General features: G+C 43.9%; 2 protein-coding genes across 2 annotated transcripts; both read right to left on the bottom strand.

Annotated features, from left to right (window-relative positions):
- Nucleotides 1–323: 323 nt before the first annotated feature.
- Nucleotides 324–9,486, bottom strand: LOC311353155 (desmoplakin-B-like; the record flags this gene model as incomplete). The annotated part of the gene is made up of 12 exons (XM_084472976.1): nucleotides 324–444; nucleotides 710–779; nucleotides 1,164–1,359; nucleotides 2,565–4,115; nucleotides 4,316–4,414; nucleotides 6,370–6,477; nucleotides 6,572–6,655; nucleotides 6,748–6,910; nucleotides 7,030–7,214; nucleotides 7,546–7,684; nucleotides 7,908–8,086; nucleotides 9,199–9,486. The coding sequence occupies 12 exons, from the start codon at nucleotides 9,484–9,486 to the stop codon at nucleotides 324–326; spliced, it is 3,183 nt and encodes a 1,060-aa protein (XP_084329102.1).
- Nucleotides 9,487–11,274: 1,788 nt separating this feature from the next.
- On the bottom strand, nucleotides 11,275–19,811 carry LOC311353154 (desmoplakin-A-like; the record flags this gene model as incomplete). The annotated part of the gene is made up of 13 exons (XM_084472975.1): nucleotides 11,275–11,422; nucleotides 11,807–11,961; nucleotides 12,589–12,741; nucleotides 12,842–12,967; nucleotides 13,263–13,358; nucleotides 13,534–13,638; nucleotides 13,908–14,075; nucleotides 14,163–14,222; nucleotides 14,660–14,785; nucleotides 16,169–16,322; nucleotides 16,870–16,982; nucleotides 17,603–17,687; nucleotides 19,612–19,811. 13 exons carry the CDS (start codon nucleotides 19,809–19,811, stop codon nucleotides 11,275–11,277), a joined length of 1,689 nt encoding a protein of 562 aa, XP_084329101.1.
- Between the last annotated feature and the right edge of the window lie 1,521 nt (nucleotides 19,812–21,332).

Genomic DNA, 21,332 nt, shown 5'->3' with positions numbered 1-21,332 from the left:
AATCATGTGACCTGTGGCAGCTTGGGCATCCAAAAGAAGATCAGCACAATCGAGAGGAAGAAGATCATTTTCTTTGGCTTCACTCAGGGACATTTTACTTAAGGGCCCAGAAAGGGACACTGTACCTTTCGCACTTGCAATAACAACTCCAGCAATAGGTCCAGTCCCTTTGAGTATTATCTTTTTGTCAACAGACACATCTTGGACGCTTATTTCCCCCTTCAACAGTTGATCTAACATTGGTTTATCCAACACACCACAATCATTCAACTGCTTTGCTGTAACTGGTTTGCGTACACCGTCAAACACCAGTTTGGATGGGTCTAGCTTTTTGGAGACTGGAAGAAGCAGTAGTCCTGTGTTTGGCTCTGTTTGGCATCTTCTTTTAAGTGATATATAGCTGGCACCCAGTTCTGTTTCTGGGTCCATGTAGAGCTCAGGCCTCTGATTCAAAGCCCGATACATATCCTCATTGATCAGATCACACTCCATGGCAATGTCTTTTGGGAGGAATACACTAAGCATGGGATCTAGAATGCCACCTGTACACTCCTGTGCTTGAAGCAGACGCAGTGCTGTGCTTTTGTCAATCAATCCTTTCTTCATTGCCTGGAATGCTGATAACGGTTTCCCTGTTTCAGGATCATGGTAGCCCACAGCAGCTGCCTCAGCAGCAAGCAATCTCTGGCGGTCGTTTTCATCCACCAACCCTTGGTCGCAGGCCTCCTCCACTGTCAACTTCTGATTCAGTCTAGGATCAATCATGTGCCCTGTGGCAGCTTGGGCATCCAAAAGAAGATCAGCACAATCGAGAGGAAGAAGGTTTTCTTTTTTGGCTTCACTCAGGGACATTTTACTTAAGGGCTCAGACAAGGAGAATGTACCTTTCGGACTAGCAATCACTACCCCAGCAATGGGTCCAGTCCCTTTAAGAATGACCTTTTTGTCAACAGACACAGCTGGGACACTCTTTTCCCCTTCCAACAGTTTGTTAAATGTTAGTTCATCCAACACACCACAATCATGTAACTGTTTCGCTGTGACTGTCTTGCGAACACCATCAAAGATAGGGTTTGGAGGCTCTCTCACTGCCTTTAGCTCAGTCGCCATTGTTTTTCTGGAAATAACCACCTCTGACTCCTTTCTTAGCTTCTGTATCTCACCTTTAAGGTCATTTTTCTCCTGTTCAAAGCGTTCCTTGTCAGAGTCGTACTGTCTTGTTTGGCTCTCCTTGCTGTCATATTTGTCCTTCAAGAACCTAAATTCATTCTTTAGCCTATCGTTCTCTTCCTGTAGACATTGTTTGATGTGGCACTCCGATTCCAGAGATAGCTTGGTGTGCTCAAGATCTTCAGTAGTCTGCAAATAGGAAATAAAGAGAAATGGAAGAAACAACATTAATAAGGGTAAAATGACATTGAATATATAGATTAATTAATTCAAATAAATCCAACAATAACTAATATGCACTTCAAAATGTATATGTTTATGTTATAAAACCACTATTTACAAAAAGGTTCTGTTAAAATGGCAATCTCTAAGATTTTCATATAAATAAAAGTCACCATCTATTGCACCATGAGGTGATTGAACAATGGTGATTGAGTCTATGGTCCACTTATTAAATATTAATTGTATTTGGAGTATTGTCATGGTCCATAGGTGTCTATGGAAAAATGTATGTTTTTTGCCAAAAGTCTAACAAAGAGAACCACCACCAAACGTTTGGGATTGCCACTTTAAGTAAATGCTAATAATGATGAGCAAATAAGTTGAAGACTTATGATTAAAAATTTGTTACATGATTTTTACAATGTTAGTAAGTTAGTAAGTATAGTGCCAATATTTTTAATGGCATTACAGCCACATAGGATATCAACTCAGTTCAAATGGACAACTATGTGTAACTGTTTCAATTCATATTTCAATTTCATATACAACTTGCACATCACCAATCGCATCCTAGTATACATTACAACATTGTGTTTTATATTTTGCGAATATCACACTAATACAAGAAGACTACAGACTACAACAAGAAAATGTTTTGATGAGATGTGAAATAAAGCAACTAGGCATCAATTGTAAGAATCATGTTTTTGTAAAGCTAAGTATTTTTTTTTGTTAAGTAAAAAAAATGTCAACAAGTGTTCAAATTGCTGATTGTAGCTTTGAAAATGTTCACTTTGCATTCGTGGACCAAATAAAATGACACAGAAATTAATTTGGAGAAACAAAAGCATGATTCCAAACAGAACAAAAGGAAAAAGACATGCAGATAAAAGTGTATACAGTATACAAAGAATACACTTGAGGTTGTGAGCTAGGATTGCAGCTAGGGAATAGGGAGAGCCACAGATTACATGTGAATGGTTTGCATGCAATCATATTTAAACACATAATGGTATCTGTGTTCAAATAATTCACGAAAAGTGCATCACTCAGGCATCAGCAGGTGTTCATGCATGCAGAAGAAGGGATGACCGACAGTCATTCACTACTAGAAATCTGGAGTAGACTATCTGGAAAGATTAAAGCAGTCCAGAACTAAAGTTTCTATGTACCTCAATCAACTGCTTTTGGGTTTTCTCTATCTCCTGCTTGAGTTTTTCCCTCTCTGTGGAAAGTTCTGTGACAAGGTTATTGTAGTCTAAACTTCTGCAGTTACTACTCTGCAACTGGAGCTCCAAGGCAGAGACTTGAGTGACCAGCTTTTCATCACTTCCCAGTTTGGATCTTAGAAGCTCATCTTTCTCGTGGCTTACGACTAGCAGCACCTCCTCCAATCTCACCCTCTCTTTGGTCAGGGTTTCTGTCTTCTCCTTCCACTTCTGAAGCTCAACAGAGTTCTGGTTCAATGCCTCACTCTTGTCTTCGATAGATTTGTAAAGGTTCTCCTTGCAAAGATTTGCCTCCTTTACAAATGCCTGCTCCTGGAGGAGGTTTTGCTGAAGGGCCTTCAGTTCAAAACTTAACTTATTCAGGTGATCTGAAGAGGTCTTGTTTTGTCTCAAGCTTTGGTCCAGTTCACCTTTCAACCTTAGCATATCCTCCTCAACTCTCCTCTCTGCAATGGTGGCCTTTTCTTGGCTTTTAAGCAGCAAGTTGATGTTACTGGTATACTCCCTTATTGTGAGTGTGGTCTGCTCCAGCTCAGTTTCTACCATCTTCCTTTGATTCACTTCCTCTTGATTGGACTTCCTGAGCACCTCTACCTGGCTCTCCAGCGCGTCTCTTACGGACTGAAGGTCCTTTATGCGGCCCTGTAACCTGCTGACATTCTGTTCTGCTCTGTTTCTTTCGCTAACCTGCCTCTCAATCTCAAAGTGCATCCTCTCAAGTCCCTCTTCACACTCCTTCAACCCTGCGATAGATACGGAGGAGCTAGCCAGCTCCATGTGTAGCTTGGCCAGGGTCTCCTCTAAAACATTCTGGCCTTCCTCTATGGTTGTTCTCCTACGTGTCTCCTCCGACAGGCTATGTGTGACGTATGCCACCTGGGCACTCTTCTCTTCTAGCGTCTTTGTGAGTTCAACCAGCTCCACCCTGTGCTGGGCATCGTCTGCCTCTCTCTGCCTTATCAGCGCCTCCAGCTGGTCCTCCAGGTCTCTCCTCCGGCGTCCCTCCTCCGTGATAACAGAGAGCTGATTGAGAGCCCGCTGCTCTGCCCTCCTCCTGCCCTCCTCAGCCTCGCCAATTGACAGCAAGTGCCTGGTCAGTTCCTCCTGCAGATCCTTCCTCTCCGCCTCCATGCGATCACACTGCAGCTTCTGCTCAGTTGCAGCGTCCTCCCGCTGGGCGGCGAGATGCTTAATGTCTGCGTGACTGGCCTGGATCTGGGATTCATAGCTGAGCTTAAAGCTTTTCATCTCAGCAATGCAAACAGCCCTTACCTTTGATGTCTCCAACTGCAGCTCTCTCACCCTTGCCGACTCATCAGCCAGCCTCTGACGCAGACTCTCATATTCTTCCTTTTGCTCCTTGGAATTGGAGAGCTCCAGCTTATAGCGGGCGAGAGCATCCTGCAGCTCCCGGTACTTGGTGGTGTGGCCCTCGGTCGACCCTTTCAGCAGCCGGAGCTCCTCCTCCAGAAGATCAATTCTGGTATTACGAATCTAATGCGAGACACAACACAAAGATGTGTGAAGAAACAGCCAAAACCCTGGCTTATTAGTTTATATTCTTCAATATAATGTCATGTTTTAAACAATGAACATTCAAAGACCAATATTTGGGCACTGATGTGCTGGAGCCAACATGTTGGAAGTGAGTTTAGTTAGAATATAATTGTAATACATTTAACATATTGGGATACCTTGAGCTCCTCCATATTTTTCTGCATTGCTCCCAGGTATGTGTAGTAGTCACTAGAAAGAGTGAACAGCTCCATGTAGCGAGTCTGCATTTCCACAGCCTGCAGAAGAGATTACAAAATGTTTGTTGTATTCGTTACAGAGATATTCTACCAGAGAGAAACAAATTAGCGTGAGTGGAAAAAGCTTCCAGAAGCCGATTTTATAAGGCTATAATATATAAGTATATTTCTACAGCCTCCAGTCTACACATTGTCGATTGTAAACCAATACATGCTTACTTACACAGTTTGGGTTTGCCAATTACCCACTAACAAATCCCTGCCCTCAGCGACATGATTGGTCGAAAGATGAAGCAAAAGAAAGTGAAACGAGGGATTGATTGAAGTTGCCCGAACGGGCAAGTGGATTTTTGAGGGTTTGTAAAAGGTCCCATGACATGCCACCAGGTGTGGTGTGATTAGCCGTTACAAGCCGTTTTGAAAATCTGTCTCTTATGATTATTATTATATGATTATCACAGGTGGACGTGTCCACCTAGATGTGTGCTGGATAGATCAGTCTACCAGCCTACCCAGTGGACTGTAGCAAACATTGCTCATCTATCCGTTACACATCTATGTGGACACGCCCACTTTCTGCCCCTCATGACGTCATAAGGGGCTGATTTCCAAAACGGCTTGTAACGGCTAATCACACCACACCTGGTGGCATGTCATGGCACCTTTAACAACCAAAAATTTAGTTTTACCCTTGTGATTTTTGTCCACAAAGTTGAATCTGATCACATAAAACCACCATAAACAGATAATCCAGTGTCTGGGCCAAATTTTGCAACTAAACATGTTCTTCAGCGCAATCTAGTGGCCATATGTGTATTTGCGAGTGTTTGGCTTGGTGTCATTCGATTCAATTTGCCCTGAACTTTAAATAGAGGTGTCAAGTGTCAAAATTTTAAGATATCTACCTGTCTCATAGTATGACAGTGCTACCAACTGATAATGACCAACTGATAATTATTTCAGGTGGAAATGTAATCTTCCACTTATGCTGTGTTCTAGCTTTAACTTTATCTGTTCTAACTCTAACCAAGAAGTATCCACATTGAATATTTCACTTGCACAACAATCTTTCTATTGGCACCAAGATGACATATTAAAGCCCTTGCAGTTTTGGAGATATACTCTATTTACTTTGGGTATGTTATTTTCTGAAAAAAACTGTTTTCCCCTGGTATCAAAAATGGTATAGAATATCAATATTTTTCCAGGCATTGTATCGAGATTAGAAAATCCAGTATCGTGATAACACTACTGTAAACGCGATTGTGATTATTCAGTTAGACCTACAAGAAATGTGAAAGTTAAAAATGACATATCTTTGCTACTACCTTGGACATTTAGTTAGGTACATTTGCATAAAATCCAGATAAAACCATGCAGGTCTACATATAACTGGGCGATAGCTTTAATAGGTTGCAACGGTGGACTGAAATCACTTCATGGCACGATGTGACCGTTAGGTAAATAAGTAAACCAAGAGAAGTTTGTTATTTTTTTTAAACGTACATGTGTGGAAGCTAACATTCAGCTTCAGTCTGAGCTAAGATGAGTTTTCTGAGCACCCCAAAACCAGGCCAGGTGCCTGGCAAAAAGATGCCTGTTCACAATTCTGATTTTAATTTGGGCAGATGAAAATTACATTCGGGCAAGTCGAACATGACCTGTACTTGCCCTATGGGCAAGTGCTTTTGAAACCTTAGTGTCATTCATTCAGTGTCAATTCACCAAGACTAGATATTTACATTAAGGGAATTTAGCAGACGCTTTTATCCAAAGCGACTTACAACGGTTAATACACACCGACGGCAGAGTCAACCATGCACGGCGACAGCCAGCTCGTCAGGAGCAGTTAGGGTTAAGTGTCTTGCTCAGGGATTGACACTAGGAGGAGCTGGGGATCGAACTAGCAACCTTCCGGTTACAAGTCAACCTGCTCTACCTCCTGAGCTAAGCCCCCCCCAGATATTAATCTAAAGTCTGATTTGTGAGACTACCTCTTGATTAAGCTCTGTAGATGGAGACATCAGTATGGTCCTCTTGATGGGGATGTTGAGAAGAGTCTCTAATCCCGAGCCATAGGCGGCAAGGTCTGATTCATAGTCCTATAAAACAACAGTTTACATTGAGAACAATAATAAAAGGAACAGGATAGCATTCCAATGGATTTTCAGTGCATATGTGATGTCTGTTGATTACCTTGATGGAGCTCACACAGTCCCCAGACTCGGTCAGCACATTATCTAATGTCCTTCTCTTCTCCTTGATCTCAGAATTCAGTGCCTGAGAAACGCAAATGATGTTCCTTTAGGTCATGTTGCATTTCTTATGATTGACACCCACGTCTTGGACCATAAAATGAGCAGGTAAAAGACCTTCTGTTGGCTGATGTGTAGGACGACAGCTTCGAGGTCCTCTGTCTTGGTGGACTGCAGGGCCTTCTGGCGTTTCTGTGTGGAGTCGATCCACTCATCAAGGGCAGTGCTGTGGTTCTTGTACTGCTGCAGCTGGAGAACGTAGAACTCCAGATCCTTCAGTCTGGAGGAGGAAAAACACATGGTCAAACACATACACAAGACCCAGTCATAGTTCATGCATTCATGCAAAAGGGTGTGTGGTCATGTATTTGTGTATGTGACGTGGGGCTGAGAACACACCTGCAGTCAATCTGGGTATGGATGCGTCTCCAGCGGTTGGTCAACTGGCCCACCTGCTCGCTGTACGTGGCCATATCACACCTGTGGGAGTCGCCCACCTGGCTGTTCCAGTTGTTCACCTTTTCCATCTCTGCCTCCATGGAGTTAAAAACGTCCCTCTTTTTGTCCAACTCAACCTTCACATTCTACAACCGACGACAAATGGTGAAGTGTCAATGAGTAGCGGAAGAGGAGTAAGGAATTGAGTGTTTCGGGACCGCAAGGAAGAATAGTGAACATTAGGAGTGTTCCTAGTACATTCATTGCACGCTTTACTACAAGTCAGCGGCTAGGGGCTTTCATTTGGTACCAGATTAGCAAAAAAGAATGATGTCAGATGACGTCAATTAGATAGTCTTTGTACTCCCATGCCACACCCAGTCATGTGCGCAGTAAGCATGACTTGTAACAGAATCCTCATCAAACACTGTAAAAGGCATTGGATGATAAGGACCAATGATGAACATAGAGCATTACCTTGAGGTACATGATGTAGTCCTCTACCTCTGCGGGTGAGAGGGAAGTGGTATCCTTCTCTGTCAGCCTGGCCTCATGCACTTTCACTATGTCTTCACCGTGTGACACACTCTCCAGAAGGTTCCTGAGGGCCCGCAGCCTGAGTAAGAGAAATAAAAGAATAAAGTACATTTTAGGAAAATAACATGAGGGAGGTGTGGATTGTTAATGTGATCAAATTCTAAAGCTGCTACCTTCTGACACATTTAGAGCTTTGAATGGTATTTTGTATTGTTCTAGGAATGGCTAATGTTAATTGGGGTGTGTATATGGGAGAGCATTTGTGCGTGTGTGCGTGTGCGTGTGTGCGTGTGTCATTGTACCTCTGCAGGTAAGTTGAGAGGCTGGAATACAGAAGACTCAGTCTTTGGGTGATTCCCCCGATTTCACTGCGTAGGAACTGGGCTTTGTCAGCATCGGCCATGCCCTCGACCTCCATCAGAATCACGTCCTTGATACGCAGGATGTCCCCCTGGATGTCGTCAATGTCTTGTTGTACCATCTGAACACAACGCAAACACATGCACGCAGTGTCAATCCCTATGCACTAAAGGACAATTCCGGTATTTTGAACATTGAGCTCCCTTACTGGTTTGTCTAGTATGAAATAGAGTGGTTGACACCGAAATTTTGACTATTGGTCCTGTCTCGGGTATTTGTCTCATTTAGAATCGCCACTGGGGGTGATCGAATGAGTGCAGATTGAATGGGGGTCTATGGGGCTAGATGGTTAAATGTATCTCTTTCACCTGCTTGTCGTTGAAATATCGCAGATTGTATTGTAGATTCCCCATGTTCAATATAGATTATAGTTCAAAAGTTGAATGAATGAGTACTTATGTCCTTTCGATTTATTACAGTTACATTACAGTACACACTAGCATTCTGCTAATGAATGCTGATTGGTCAGGGACGGACTTGATGGCCCCGCTTGATGGCTTTTGAAGCTGAAGCAGAATCAGAAACATTATCTTAAGGAGGACTTTCCGTCGAGGTTAATTGTTATATATTATATGTATATATATGATATATATATTATATATGCAGAAGTGCCAAAGTGACTCAGAACTTGCCATAAAGCAGGACCACTGGCAGTGACGTCATCATCTTTTTGAACAGATTTTTAGAACAGTTAAGTGAACTGAAAAAATGCAATATTCAGCTGAGTGTATTCTTTTAGCCCCCCTTTTGAATGTGACTCTCAAATTACTTGACAAAAAATAACAGAATGACAGATGAGAAAAGTGTAATTTGAGGGTGAAACCTGTCGACTCCCATTCATTCTGCTCTCACTGGCGAGCGCCCTCGCATGGACAGAGATGTCAGTTCAGAAACCAGAAGTCACCAGAGAGTGCCAGTTCTCTTCATATTAGCCATTCTCTGCCAATAGTCAAAATTTTGGTGTCAACCACTCTACTTCATCCTAGACAAATCAGAAAGGAGCCTCAATGTTCAAAATACCGGAATTGTCCTTTAAGATGTGGAATCAAACGGAATATTTATATTTGTGTCTCATCTGTACATGTACGCGTGTATGCATGTGTGTGTGTGCGTGCGTGGTTGCTTGTGTGTCTGTGCATGTGTTTGTGTTTGCATAAGGGTTTTGTCGTCTACCTCCAGCTCTGTAATACGAATGCCACATTCCCGCACTTTGTCGTCCCCCAGACTGATGGGGAGGTGCTGGTTGAGCACTCCCTCTGCTGACTCCATCCTGGCCCTGAGGCTGCGGAGCTCCATCAGGCTGCGGGAGCTGAACCAATGGAAGGAGGAGGAGGAGACGGAGGACGCCGTCCTCCTCTTCACAGACTCGGCCTTGACCACTCGCACCACTTCCTTCTTGATCACGTGGTCCTTCTTCACCTCTACTTTCTTGAGTTCCAGCTTCCTTTTCGCATCCTCCATCTTCCTTTTCTCCTCCCTCAGCCTCACCTCCTCCTCCAGTCTCTGCATCTCCTCCATCCTCCTCCTCTCCTCCTCCCGCTTCATCGCCTTCTCCCTCTTCCTCGCCTCCTCCTCCCGCCTCATCGCCTCCTCCCTCTTCCTCGCCTCCTCCTCCCGCTTCATCGCCTCCTCCCTCTTCCTCATCGCCTCCTCCCTCTTCCTCACCGCCTCCTCCGTCCTTCTCCTCTCCTCCTCCCTCTTCCTCATCTCCTCCTCCCGCTTCATCGCCTCCTCCCTCTTCCTCATCGCCTCCTCCCTCTTCCTCACCGCCTCCTCCGTCCTTCTCCTCTCCTCCTCCCTCTTCTCCTCCTCCAGCCTAATTTCCTCCTCCCTCTTCCTGACCTCCTCCTCCGTCCTTCTTATCTCCTCTAGTCTCCTTATTTCCACTCTCCTTCTTTCCTCCTCCTCCTCCACCTCCCTCATCCTTTCCATTCGTATCTTTTGCTCCTCCTGGATGACGACCTGCTGGCTTGGCTGCTGAATAATATACATCGGTTGGTGTACTAGTTGCCATTTCGGTTCAACCTTCTGTGGTTCGATGTTTTGTAGCTGTACAGCTGGGGGGGAGAATATGCAATATATTGGCTTAGCTGGTAGAAAATCGGACCCAATAGCTACAAATGTTTAGATATAAAAATATATATTTTAACCACAAAAGTACACTGGATATACGGTTGTCTTTTAGTCTTACAATCGACAATATTGACTTTATTAGATGATTTATTTCAAGTATTTCCGGTTGTGTACCGTAGTCTGTTGAGGCATACTGGGTGTAGGAAGGCAGTTGCACCACCAGTTGCTCGTAGTGATTCTGGGCTCCACTGTACTGGCTTTCAATGGCCACCATGTCCTCCTCTTCAATCAGCTGGGAGCCATGGGAGTTGGCCCTGAACTCTGCATAGTGAGTCTCCAAGCGTTTAGTCAGGCTGCGGTACTCCTCAGAAGACATTTGAGACAGCTGGGGAACACACACACACACACACACACACACACACACACACACACACACACACACACACACACACACACACACACACACACACACACACACACACACACACACACACACACACACAAAGGGACACACACACACACACACACACACAAAGGGACACACATGCACGCAAACATACACATGCACACATAATTAATGACGATGATGAACATGCAATCATATTCAACAAATAGCCTATCTTTTTTATGTACCGTAATTTCCCCGACTATAAGCCGCGGTTTATACACAAATTTTCCAAAATTCCGTAAGCTATATGGATGGGCATATATATGCATGGGCGATTTCTAAACATTTTCTAAACGATTTCTAAAAATCCATCCATCATGCCCAATTTGCATTACCATTTTTCCAGAGTGATCTTGTCTTTGTTTGACACTTCAACTACTTAAGACATCGTAACTGAATCAATTTTCAACCGTATACCTTCGTTCAAACCATTTAACAAATCTACACACTTCTAGTATCTTCAATAATATCAAAACGGAATTTCGAAATCTTTTATACTCTTTCTGCATTTTCAGCAATGCTTTGTGCTTTTCATTCAGCTGTCAGCATTCACACACATTTTCTGCAGGAAATGCAATTTCTAGTTACATAATTAGCCCATTTGAAACTTGTTCGGCCTATATATGGGTGCGGCTAAATTAAAGGCTTGCGGTTTATCCACGATGCGGCCTATATGCGGAAAATGACGGTATAGCAACCTAAAGACTGCGGTTTGGCCATTGGTCAACTCAAGCCTGGCCTAGCCTTACTGTGGCGATGGTGAGTGAGTTGATGTTTTCGATATCCATTCGACAGTACTGCCACGAGATGAGGCTCTTGATGTTGATGTACAGCTGGTTCCATATGGACAGAATGGCCTCGTAGTACTGGTCATTCCTTTGGAAAGAAATGGGTGACATAGATCACAGACCTACATTTCTTCTACTTTTCATTAACACTCTGGGAATAAGCCAGACCACCATAAATGAGCCGCAACATTTCTGTGACCATTTATAGTAGACTTATAACATCTGATGATTGGTATTTATTTATACATAAGGAGCATGCTGCTGCCATTTGGCTCTTTAAATCTTTAACCCCCAAAGAAAAAGCAAAGGCAAATGCATGTATTTAGATTGTGACAAAAGTGAAGCTACTAAGAAATGAACTTTGCATGGCCCTTCTTATTATTAGTATGATAATGCTAACAATTATTTTAATTACATGAAGAAAAGAAAATCCATCCTCATTGCGTGTGTGTGTGTGTGTGGGGGTTCCTACTTCTTGGCCATGGAGATAGAGATGGGGTTTGGGGGCGGGATCAGCAGGCAGACCGAGGGCACCAGCATGTCCAGGCCTCCTGGTCCGGTCACCTGCCACTTGCTGCGCTGGCTGTTGTCCTTCAGGATGCCCTCGTTGTCCTTACAGATCACTTTCTGTGGACACCACACAGCACACACTTAAAGTCTTACTTACATAAAGTCATGTCAGATTTCGCCCCCCCAGCTTTGATTATTTCACTCCCTTCTGTTTCTCTGATTGTCCTCCCTCACATTGTTTTCACCTGTCCCCCTTAACGTCCCCTCCTAGTGGATTCAGTCAGCATGTTCCCCTTCCTCTGTGCCAGTTCCTCTGTTCTTTGTATCAAGCGTCCTAAGCATTTTCAGAGTGATATTTAAGGCTCCCGGTTTTCTGATCTCAAACTGATTCCCCGTGTACGCAGTACGCCTTGGTCTTCTCCCTGCCGGGTTGTTTGCCTTGATCCTCAACTGATTTCCCGTGTACCGATCTATCTGCTAGTAAAGACCATTCTTTCTACCCAGACCAGACCTTTGCCTCCTGAGTCTTGAGTCCTATTCCCCCAGTTGCTCACCCAGCCAGCCAGCAAGTCATCCCACAAAAGCCATCCCATAAATCCCTTCATCCAGTTGAAAATGGTTCGGTTAGGGTCTCAAGAAGTGTTGGTGAACATTTCAGTGTTCTTTTTTACTAAAATGTAGAAAGTTGAGAAGGAAGAGGCTTTTCCAGGGTGGACGTTTTCTGTCCAACACTGGCCCCCTCACCTGGTCCTGCTTGAAGTCACAGAGGGCTCGCACGATGACCGTGGTGCCACTCCTCTCCTCGGGGTTCCTGGGCCTCAGCCTCACGATGCTCTTGGACGTGACGACCAGGTGCTGGACCTGCCTCCTGTTCTCCAGGATTTTCTCCTTTTCTCTCTAGAAAATGGAGACGAAGCGCGAACGGCAATTCGGCTGAGATGTAGAGAAGTACTCACAGCGTAATGACGGGCCTGTCCCTACGGTGTCTCTGACCCACCTCGAGGTCCGCAAGCAGGGCCAGCAGGCTGTCCAGGGAGGTGTCCTTGTCACAGGTGAACTTCTTGCGTATGGTCTCGTGTTCCTTCTGAAGTGCGGCGTACGTCTCGTTCGCCTCCTTGAAGAACTTGAGCGAGCAAAACGATACCAATGAATTTCATTTTTCGGAATGCGTCATTGTTCACGCAGGTGGCTAACTACTGCTCACTATCATTGGCAACAGCCGTCCACTCTACATGGACGAGGAGCCCTTGATAATTGTTTGTGTAGCACTGAGAAGTGATTCTATTTGTTTGCATCTATTAATTGTGTGTGTGTGTGTGTGTGTGTGTGTGTGTCAGGATAGGTTTATATATAGTGCAGCAGGGAATTCTGTATCACAGTTTAGAGTTGTTGAATGTGTGTGTGTAATGGTCTAGTACCTGGCTATAGGCTGCGTTCTCCTTCAGATGGACATGAATGCACTTGGTGATCTGCAGGAGCCAGCTCCACTGTGTCTGCAGAGTGTCCATGTAGGCCTGAGGAAGACACCCATGGGAAACAGATCACTGTACCGCTGATGGTGAAGTGACACTGTGTAACCATATGTTAGTCACAGCTTTTGTAGTGTTACTTTTAAAGTTGGATCCACTGCATGATAACACGGCGTGTACATCTGCTATTGGCTGTCACATCCATAGGAACTGTACACACCTCGATCTTGTCGGAGGCGGGGTGGTTGTTCTTCAGGGCCACGTCTACTTTGACCTTAAGTCTATTCAGGTCCCTCTCCTTCCCCTCCAGGGCACTCATCAATTGCTGTGGCACAACATGGGGAGAAGAAACTTAGCAACGCCAAAGACAGCAACATAGGAACACATTGTAGCGGCTTTGTTGCCAAAGTTCTTTGGCAGCAGCCACTGGCCGGGCCTACTCTCAACCGAATGGCCCGCTCTCATGAAAAACAGATTATTGTTGCTGGGCAAATTGAACCCATGGGTTGGACTCAAATACAGGGTCAAGTCTCAAGCAATGTCATTGGACAATTTAGATAGAACAGTAGAACCACAGGAGGAGGTTTTACTCACAGAGTAGCTCTCCTGCTTCTTGGGGATGTACAGGTCAATGTTCCTGTCTCCCCAGTCGAAGACCAGCTCCTCCTCCTCCCTGTAGTTCACCCACATGATTTCCTTGGAGATGTCCACGATGATCAGCTGCAGCTCTTGCAGCCACTCGCTCCGACTGAAGGACATTTTCTGCATGGGTATGAGATTCAGTTAAAGCTCATGGGCTCAGTGAAGGTGAGAATCACACCCAGAGGATTGAGGCTAATGTCCCCTCACCTGGAGGCTGTCCCATTCCTGGTCCAGCGCATTGAGGAAAGCCTTGTCGCCGTTTTGATGCTATGGAGTAACGGCCACATCAGACATTATGGTATTATTAATAATTCCGAAAGTTCATTCATAGTATCTTCAGATGAGACCAGGGCCTGCTCTGAACTTTGGGGGCGCATAGGCAAGATTCCCCTTACCCTCCCCTCCCCCAAAGATTGTTTTTACTTTTGCTTCATTTTTCTATTTTAGCAAAAATAAAGATATAGATACAACTACAATAGTTCTATTTCATTAGATCCGTAAATGATGGTCAGATCGGTGCAGGGCCAATAGGATGGGTGACTGAGTGATGATATGACGGTCTGTCAGTGAGGTGAATGCACATGGGTTTGTAGCAACAGAGAGGTGTTGTCGTCCGTCGCAAATCCAACATGCTTCACATGCTCCACAACCGCTGACACTTCTGTGTTCACTGCGGCCAGCAGAGGAGAAGCGGGAGGCCTCACCAGCTCATCCCGTGCTCGGTCCACCTCGTCACTCTGCTGGATGGAGCTGTGGAACTTGTGGTGTTTGACCAGCTGCTGCTGGAGGGCCTCCTCGTCATCGCCCCACGGAGAGGTCTCGATCAGACGCTGGAACACAAACCACCGCACATTCTTTAGTCTGATGAGGTTCATGGTAATACCCCTCCTCCTAACAAAGCTATTCTCAAATAATATATTCAAGTACAAAGTATTTCCATTTTGAAATGGCTCCGACTGACATACAACTATAAAAACAATGACATCAACTGTTCTTTAGGTTGGTCCTTTATTGAAATAGCAAGAGTGTGAATGGAGTGGTACTCCATGTACTTTGAATACTTTTTATTTAACAGGCAAATAATTAATATACCTATCCGTCTCTCTATCAGCAGCTATTATCTGCCCTGACTTCAAATTAGTGAGTAACTTAACTAGACGTTTCCTTTATTCAGTTCATAGCACATAGGAGTAGGAGTGCTAGGAAAGATGAATGATCAACTGAAATAATGACCCCCCCCAGATGAGTATAATCAGCAGCGCCAGCAGGGGGAGTCAGAGTCAAGTTATTTCAACCACACCCAACATTCGACATTCGAACATTCGAAACCAATTGCACTGGAAGATTTTTAGAAATCGTTTTCCACAGGGACTGTAGAAAAACATCACACATTTAACAGCACAGGTAACACAAGCGCTGGCGTTAACCAGCACAAACTACAGGATCAAGTCCAGATCGCTCCCGGTTCCAGACGTAAATATCTATTTAACATCGGCCGTGGTTCCCACAAAGACTGGAATCGGGTCGGCTCAGAATGTTCTTAGGCCTAATCAGGTAGGCCTGAATGCCTACACACTACACACACTAGTGCCAACTTTTCACTCATCAACATTGCTTAATTAGGGTTCAAATCAGGCCTAACATCTTCTAGTGAGTTCCTGGCTTAAAACATGTACACCATCATCTGAGGAATTAATGAGCAGGCAGAATATTATTTATTTTCTCCCGGAAACTTTCCAGGAGGAGAAACACTTCAGGCTCAACTGTATCATAGTCATGTAGCATAAAACTGTTAAGGTGTTCACTGCCCTTAAAGTGCATGACTGTCAGTGAAAGTAAACCCTGCTAAAAACAGGTTTAACCCCACCATTGCACTTAAACTATGTGTGTTATCTGTGCAATGAGAGGTGTATGACCTAAGTCATAATCAGTCAGAAGTGCATTCATGTCAAGTAGTAAGTATCTGTAGTGTGAGTATTTATTTGCCTGTGCACACATTCATTGTTGTTATCGAGGACTGTGGGTCACATGATCACCACTATTATCCGCAATGAATCAAGCATCAAAGGGACTCCTGCTCAATAAATCAAATTAATTCACAACTAATCCATTCCTTAGTCATCAATGTGAGTGAGTGAGTAAGCGTGAGCGAGAAAGAGAGAGAGAAAGAGAGAAAGGGAAATAAAGAGGGAAAGAGAGGTACACATGTGTACCTTCTGCTGTCCAATCCAGGACATAGCGTCCATGTAGTTCCGTCCGGGATCCTCCCAGACTCCCGAGTTGCCTCGGGTGCTCTTCCTCCTCCTGTGCAGGGTCTCGGTGATGGCCATGTGGACTCCCTTCAGCTGGTCCCTGCACACCTCCACACTGGGGATCACGTGGGCAGAGCCGTCAGCAGGCAGTGGGGAACATATGACATGAGAGCATTCGCTCTAAGAAACTGTGACTTAGGGTAGGGCTGCAGCATCATGGAAATAATAATAAGAATAATAAGAAGAAGAAGAATAATAGGTTATTTAGCCCAATATTGTGATTATTAATTTACAGTGATTAACAGATCATGGATTCAATAAATATTCTGTGGTAGCTACGGTATTAAAAAAAGTGTAAACATCAAGCTTGAGTTTTTCTGTTTGTAATAAGATTTGAATGTAACAGCCGTACAAATAAATTATTCACGTTTTTGTAATAACGTTTTTGGGAGTAAATGAATGCAACCAGATAATGCAATCACATTTCAGTTAATATAAACAAATTATCCAGCACTAACTGTGGGTCTGACAGAGAGAGAAAGAGAGAGAAAGAGAGAGAGCGAGAGAGAGAGAGAGAGAGAGCGAGAGAGAGAGAAAGAGAGAGAGAGAGAGAAAGAGAGAAAGAGAGAGAGAGAGAGAGAGAGAGAGAGAGTAGCGCTGACCTTCTGACCACGTTGTCATTGGGTTGGCCGATCTGTCGGAGTTGGCTTGCGCAGCCCTTCAGCTGATCTATGGTGTCCCTGGCCATGGCCATGTAGCGCTCTCCATCCCCACCCTGCACGCCACACAGCGAGAGGTCAAAGGTCACATGCACGGAAGAGGCTGCACAAGTAATATGGTCTCAGAAATTTGGCAATCCTTCCATGGAAACTCCCCCCTGTTTACTGCATTGTGTTTCATTGTGCTCTGATGTGATAGAGATAACTTGGTCCTACTTTGTAGAAAATCCCTGCTTTCTTTATTTTCATAACACAACTCGATTTAATGAGCAGACGACCTGCCTGCTCATTTAACCAAGCTGCATTATGATGTTTATATTCTTATTGCTCACTGACTCTTTCTAAACACTGCCGTGGGAGGGCTCTGAGGGCCTTTCCAGGAGGGTCAACCCTTCAGGCTCCTCTGTATATTCATATAGCATACATCTGTAGCAGCCGTACATGTGTGGAAACACGCTGGGTTGAAGCATATAGGGATCTCCTCATCATTCATTTCCATGTCATCACAGCCACATCACTCCCTTAATTATGTCTCTTCCAGAAGCAGCAATAAAAACAATTAAAAAATAAATGTCACTTTCTTTGATGTCCCGTCAAGCCTGACTTTGCGCTACTATTAAAAATGTAATTATACAAATGAATAAAACAACAAAGACAAACGAGTGGCGTTGCTTACAGTCTGCATGGCGTGTTCCGCCTTCCTCAGGAACTCCTGACACTGCTCCTGCAGGATCATGGCCTTCTGGTGCAGGCCGGAGCCCCTGTGTTAAACCATGAGGGGGTTCCACCGTCATCATAGGGCCACACATTCACCCACTTCTTCAAATGCTGGCCATGGTTGTGGTTACCACAGAGACCACCACCGTGATCCCCACCAGGATACACATTCGTTTGGCCTTAGAAAGACTATCGGAGAGTAACACTGTGGTCAAAAATGTACACAGGCCTGAGGCATTTGGCATTTTTGAGGCACGTTTTGTAATTGCCCTCCAAATTGGGATGATGATTGAATGTTAGAGAGTTATACTCTGTATTTGCAAAGCGGGTCCAGAATTTTGTTTTCATTGGAGTCATTGAATCTGTTTTGAGTTGAACTAATTGAATTCAATTCAATTGAATTGAGTCTGTCATGCAACATTGAAAGTATAATGTTTTTTTCAAAAATTGCTGTGTAAATTATCCAAAATGCCCCCAAAACACGGGGTCAAAAAAAATTGTGTTAAAAAAAGTTACAATTCTACCCGGTTACACACACACAGGCTTTGTATTGATTTATGGGTTTACCACGTCACCCATCAAACAGAAGCACTGCTATACTCTCATGGAGCTAAGCCTTTAGCTGCCAAACATGTTGCTCTTCCTGTATAGCCATGATTTCTCAACAACCGCTCTGTTTTAATTATCAACATATTTGCCTTTCTGGTCTTCACTGAAGGCCTTGAGAGTGAAGTGAGAGAGATGCAGTGGTGGCGGGGTGTCAAACTGTAAATCACTCTCAGAATGCAGAACAGAGGAGGAATGGAGGCATGTGGAGCTCTGCCGAAGAGAATAATGAGCAGCAGCCTGCAGCCGACGGAATCATATCCATGTGACAATGGATATGGAGGATATTTGGGGTTTTAGTTGTTGTTTGATATGTATTGAATGCTGTCAGGTTTATTTTTGTATCGCCCCTTAAGCCCAGTTACAGTCTTAAGGCCTCCAGGGCTCCACAGTTCTCATTCAATAGTGTCAATAGAGTGCAATGGGGCCCATAATTGACGCGGGCATAATGGTATCATAACAAGCTAAACTGATTAAGCATGATTAATTGGTAATAAATAGAAAATGCCAAAATTAAAACATGCCACCAGCCAAAGGCTGATGGATTTGACCATTTAGCAGCTAAAAAGAATAATTATGCAGGGTTAGGCCTATATATTAAAACAATTGCTTGACCGGCATCCAGCTAAACACAATTTACATTTTGGATATGATCAGAGCAACACAATCACGTCTTTCCTTGACCCCATCAGTAACTTTCAAATGCAAATTTCATAACATTTCTCAAATGTACATTTTGATCCTAGCAGGGTCATATGAGACCATGTGACCCTGATCATAATTCATTAACCCTGTTCTAGGAGTAGGCCGGTAACCGTTAAACCCTCAGATATCCTAGCAGGGTCCTAAATTAACTTTTATAATTGTTTCCTTCTTACCTGCCAGAGTGGGAGAAACTATTGGCCAAGCAGTTGTTTAAATATGTAACCCTGCATTTATTTTTACCTGCCAAATTGTCAAATCGACTACATTTGGTTATTATTACAATGTGCAAACAACTATAGGCCTATCTATATGGACATTACATCAGGCCTACTGCGTAAACGTCAAAAATAGTTATCAGCAAGTTAATTTCCAAGTTGGTAATTTGTTCAGAATATATTTTATACAATTCATGGTCGGTGTTTAATCAAGATCAAGATTAATCAAGATTTATCCAACGATTATATTGGATGTGGCATTGATCAGCATGTTGGGAATCGGTTGTTTCTGTGGAGAACCTTGGTCAAACCAGACGGTAGATAGGATAATATATCCATTACATATGTCATGTCACTTTTTTACTGACTGCAGTAAACAGCGACATTCAAAGTCCCCAAGGCCTAAACCTACCTCAACAACATTTGAAAAACATAGGCCTACCCTTGTCCGCTACCCCCTGCACCTCCTCCAGAAGAAAGGGTGTAGGAGTATGCGTCCACGTCTGCAGCCCCGTATCCATTACCGCCACCTTGTCCGGCCTCACTGCGTGTGTAATGGTACTGGTAGTTTCCACCTCCAGTCACGTCACTCCTTGCCGAGCCCTTGCGATTGCTGTTAATTCCCTTTTGGGATCCATACATACTCATTTTGATTTAAAAAGAATAGAAAAGTCCGTTGTAGTCTACAACGGTAATTGAGCCTCACTGCAGGCAGCAGTGCGTGCTGCTGCAGTAGAAAGGAGCAGCGGAACAAGTTGCAGAGACGCCCTAGCAACGTGCACCTGTCTGCCCCGAGCACCAAACTGGTGCAGACTAGAAGTTCAGCAACAGAGGAGCTCAGTTTTGGTAAACCATCGTTACCACGCCCCCTTCCAAACCTGCCAGGAAGAGTTATATCCATTACGACCTGCCCGATACCGCCCCAACCTCTTCATCTACTGGCTCCCGGAGAGGGGTGTGAGAATGATACCGTATGTCCTAACAATGCTGTGCAACACTGTCATGTGGTTTTACATAACATTGTTTATTAAAGTCTAAAATATGAAAAGATGATCACATTATAATATTTTTTTCAGAAGACATGGTGCATTTGCTGCAGCGGAGAATGCATGGTCTGTTACACTACAATGCATGGTCTGTTGCATTACAATGCATATGTAATACCTGCAGCCTAAGGTTTGTTGTGACTAAATAATTGTAGTTAACATCTCATTAGGATCGTGGATAGGCGTGCAGTGTACCCGAACCACTACTTAAAACAAAAACCTTCAAACTACAGTCTAATAGAACAGTTTGCCCTCCTCAACATTGATTTAACTGAAGGAAACCAATCACACGCTAACGCACGCACGAGCATGTAAGCACACGCACGACCGCCCGCAGCCGCATCCTTCCCCAAGTCGTAACTTTTGATTTTCATCAGTCTGCTCAAACACAGCCGAACATGGGCGGGGTGAACAGGATCGCCTAGTTAGACGTGCTTTTCATGCCAGCTATCTTTTTTTCGCTTTCTGATCTGCTTTGATGCTAATTTCATTATTTTTATATTAAAATATAGGCTATGCATTTCAAAGCTGTTCATAGGTGATCAGAAGGATTTCAGACACACGATTTGATCTAATCTTCTTCTTATCCGTCATATTTTTACGCGAGTTTATCTGCCAAGCGAGCCAGCATTGCTATTCGCCTCACGGACAGAGATGTTTGGCAAATGTTTTGACAGATCTCAATTCAATGACTGCTATTGTTCCGCAGGCCGTCAGGCTGGTAGCTTTGTAGGCTACTGTAGATCTAAAAAAGATGCATCCAGAGGAATTCATCAGATGAGTGTGAAGAGAAGATTTCCAAGCTCTCTTGCCTGACTCTCTCTCACGCCCATGTGGAACAACTAGGGCCTCGCTGAGCATACGTATTGTCCTGCTTTTTCAAGTATAAAAGCAAATGTTCTCGTACACCTACACTGATTTAAGTTGTTTTGTTTTGTGTTGAATTGTATATTATTCAGCTGTGTAAGGCAAGGCTAGGCAAGGAAAGTATATTTGTATAGCACCGTGACAAAATATTAAAGGGGCAATAATTGTACAGTTTTTCTCAGTCGCTTTGGTACATTTCTCAGATCAGAATCTAAATTCTCAAAACTACTTGTTCAATCTTCACATCATT

The sequence above is a fragment of the Micromesistius poutassou genome, assembly GCF_964030765.1.
Source record: "Micromesistius poutassou genome assembly, chromosome: 9".
Taxonomy (NCBI): Eukaryota; Metazoa; Chordata; class Actinopteri; order Gadiformes; family Gadidae; genus Micromesistius; species Micromesistius poutassou.
The sequence above is the reverse complement of the archived record's forward strand: the minus strand, read 5'-3'. Positions and strand labels throughout refer to the sequence as shown.